The sequence below is a fragment of the Pararge aegeria genome, chromosome 9, assembly GCF_905163445.1.
Source record: "Pararge aegeria chromosome 9, ilParAegt1.1, whole genome shotgun sequence".
NCBI classification, from domain to species: Eukaryota; Metazoa; Arthropoda; class Insecta; order Lepidoptera; family Nymphalidae; genus Pararge; species Pararge aegeria.
Genome location: NC_053188.1, coordinates 19208662 through 19211489, shown reverse-complemented (window position 1 = coordinate 19211489; position 2828 = coordinate 19208662). Strand labels below are relative to the sequence as shown.

Genomic DNA, 2828 nt, shown 5'->3' with positions numbered 1-2828 from the left:
AATTTCTTAATAGCCCATAACTCGGTCTTACCGCTTACGTGCCCGCATTAGCGTCAACGAGGAGTAACTAGCGCCATGCTATGACTACTCTCGAAGCTGATAAGAAATAATTACTACTAGAAGCGCCTGCTATTGTTGTGGTTTTTAAAAATCACTTTTGACCCGTTAAAATTATCCTATGAACGTCTATAGAACGCCAGCTATCTCTTTTCACATTGTAACGTTAGGATAGGTAAAGCTATTAATCTGTGCAAAGGTCATCTGCAGTTTAACGTCCAACTTCTGGACCCAGGCCTCCACTCTGAAAGAGGAGACGGTTTTAGAGCATAGACCCACTACGCTGCTCCAAAACACGTCGGTGGGCTTCATTGACATTGACAATGTGAGATAGTGACAACAAAAAAAAATTCAAAACTGGCTAATTTGCTTCTTGGTTTCTTCTTAGACCAGGGCGTCTGTAATATAGTCGTTAAAGATTATGTGATGCAACGCTGCAATAATATTATATTGTCATGTCCAGGATTAACACTCTCACCGCCATACTTATTTAAGGTTTTTCTAGCGCAGCAAGCCCTGTGGGCGGCACGCCTACCATGCGATTTCTTCCACCTATCGCCACGTCCGATTTTAAATAACTTGTGTAGCATGCCATGTGGGCTATCGGCGGGATACGTCGTTGACTTTATCAGCAGGCCGTGGGGTCCGCTGTGATCCCACAAATTCATATTATTTTATAGAGCTTGGCTTGCTAGATAAATATTCAAAGATGACTTCATTGATTAGTTCAGTTAAAACGCTACCCGTGAAAAAAAAATTGATGAAAATTGGACTATATTTAAAGTAATATAAGGATAAAAATTGAATGAGTAAAACTAGTATTAGAAAAATATTATTTATTATTTATTAATCCAAAGCAGTCAAAATCACAGTTATAAAAATCAAAATACGTAATAAAAAAACTAAGGATTAATTTGGATGTGGATTTCTGCGTAACATTGTCCACAAACACTAGGTTTAGTTGGGCATTCCAGGCACACTGTATTTACCTTTTTTGTTTGATCTCTGGCTTCTTTAGCTGATAGTCCAGCATCTCTGTTTTTTTTATAACAATGGATGCATCGTCGCCGAATAAGTCTTCCTCTATGATCAGTAAGTGTTGATTTACTGAATTTATGTTGTATTTGCCGCCTTGGCAAACTACCCACTGAGTTCGAACTGGAAGTGATTCCCAACATCTGCAAGCAGAGATTCTCTCTGAAATCCGTTATGGTGTACTTCTTGCTACTAAGCTGCTTATGAGTTTTGTAAATTATAAAAGCGTTTGTGACAGCAGTCGAAAATAACAGTTCTATGGCTAGCTTCTGGAACCAACGGATACTTCTTCTGGCAGGCTTGGCATAGCTTGCCATTTGATCTGATAAATCTATGGAGCATTTGTGTTTGTTATAATCAGCAATCAGGGTAGGTTTCATAACTTTCTTGTTACGGTTCCTTTTGCTCGTAACAGTAACAAAACCAACAGAGTGTTTTGTCGACAAAGCTAAAACATCACGCTTGTCCTTCCATTTGAGTATAAGAATACCGTCATTGTTTTCTAAAGCGATCATTTCACCTTTGTTCAATTTTTCTTGAACAACTTTTTTCGGCAATCCTTTCCTGTTTCTGCGTAATGTACCAATCAGATGCGTATCGTTTTGCAATAATTGTTGCGCTAAGTCGACGCTGGTATAATAATTATCCGTCACCACACTCCTGCCTACCCCTAGGTAAGGTTGACATAGTTTCATTACTAAATTCGTAGGTGTATTGGTTTGCCCGCTTGAGTTTTTACCTTCGTAAACGATAAGGTCGTACGTATAACCGTCATCATCACAGACTTTAAAAAGTTTGATCCCATACTTGTGTCTTTTGCCAGGAATGTACTGCATAAATTTTATACGCCCTCTGAAAGCTACCATGGTCTCGTCCACAGTGATATATTCTCCAGGTGTTTTGGCATTTCGAAATGTGGCTGTGAGTAACTGCACCAAACGTCTTATCTTTATAAGACGGTCTGTATTTGATGCATGGAAAAAACTGTCTTCAAAATGCCAACATCTCAATAACAGCTCGAATCGGTTTCTACTCATAGCTTGGCGAGCTATTTCGTTTTTATACAGTTTTTTATTGCTCCAGTAGTCGCTAATTTTAGGTAATTTATTGAGTCCCATAAAAATCAGCAGGCCCAAGAATTTTAAAATTTCTTCTTCAGTACAGTCTGTCCATTTGGCAAGTCTCATGTTGCGTGTGACAACTTTAAGTATTTTTACCTTATTAGCATAACAATTGGTCATTTGCACCATAAGATCCATAATATCTTGGTTTAAAAATAATCGAAAAATATCAAGTTCCCTGTTACAATTGTTAGAAATATTAATACCTGGTTGTATATCCAATGGAAACCTCTTTTGTCGCGATCCGTTAGGTTGATGCCAGTCAGGTCGCGGTGGCTCCGGGGGCACTGGTGTGCTTTCGTGCAGAAGTGAAACATCGTCTTGAGATAAACACGAGTCGCTGCTAGTCGAATTAGATCCATCCCATAATGGCGGCGGTTGATAGTCCGAATCAGAGTCACTAAAATCCGACATTGCAAAAATGCGCGCCAAAAGTCTTTCTCCGCAGGCTAGGTGGGCGGCGCGCGGTCAACTGACCTAATTACACGGGTGGCGTGCCTTATAACTTTTTGACAAGTTATGACAAGTAAATATAACAGCAAATTTGGCGCGCTAATTTTGGTATGCCGGCCGCCCACGTGGCTTGCCAGTTAAAATTTAAAAAACAATATTGGC

At 39.5% G+C, this 2828-nt stretch overlaps 1 protein-coding gene across 1 annotated transcript; it reads right to left on the bottom strand.

The window, feature by feature from the left end:
• Nucleotides 1–959: 959 nt before the first annotated feature.
• LOC120626512 (piggyBac transposable element-derived protein 4-like) lies at nt 960–2627 on the bottom strand. Its single transcript, XM_039894039.1, has one exon. It carries the CDS (start codon nt 2625–2627, stop codon nt 960–962), a length of 1668 nt encoding a protein of 555 aa, XP_039749973.1.
• Nucleotides 2628–2828: the final 201 nt, after the last annotated feature.

What these genes read in the sequence shown, in the direction of transcription:
- LOC120626512 (XM_039894039.1), bottom strand. Translation starts at nt 2,627, where the DNA reads ATGTCGGATTTTAGTGACTCTGATTCGGACTATCAACCGCCGCCATTA.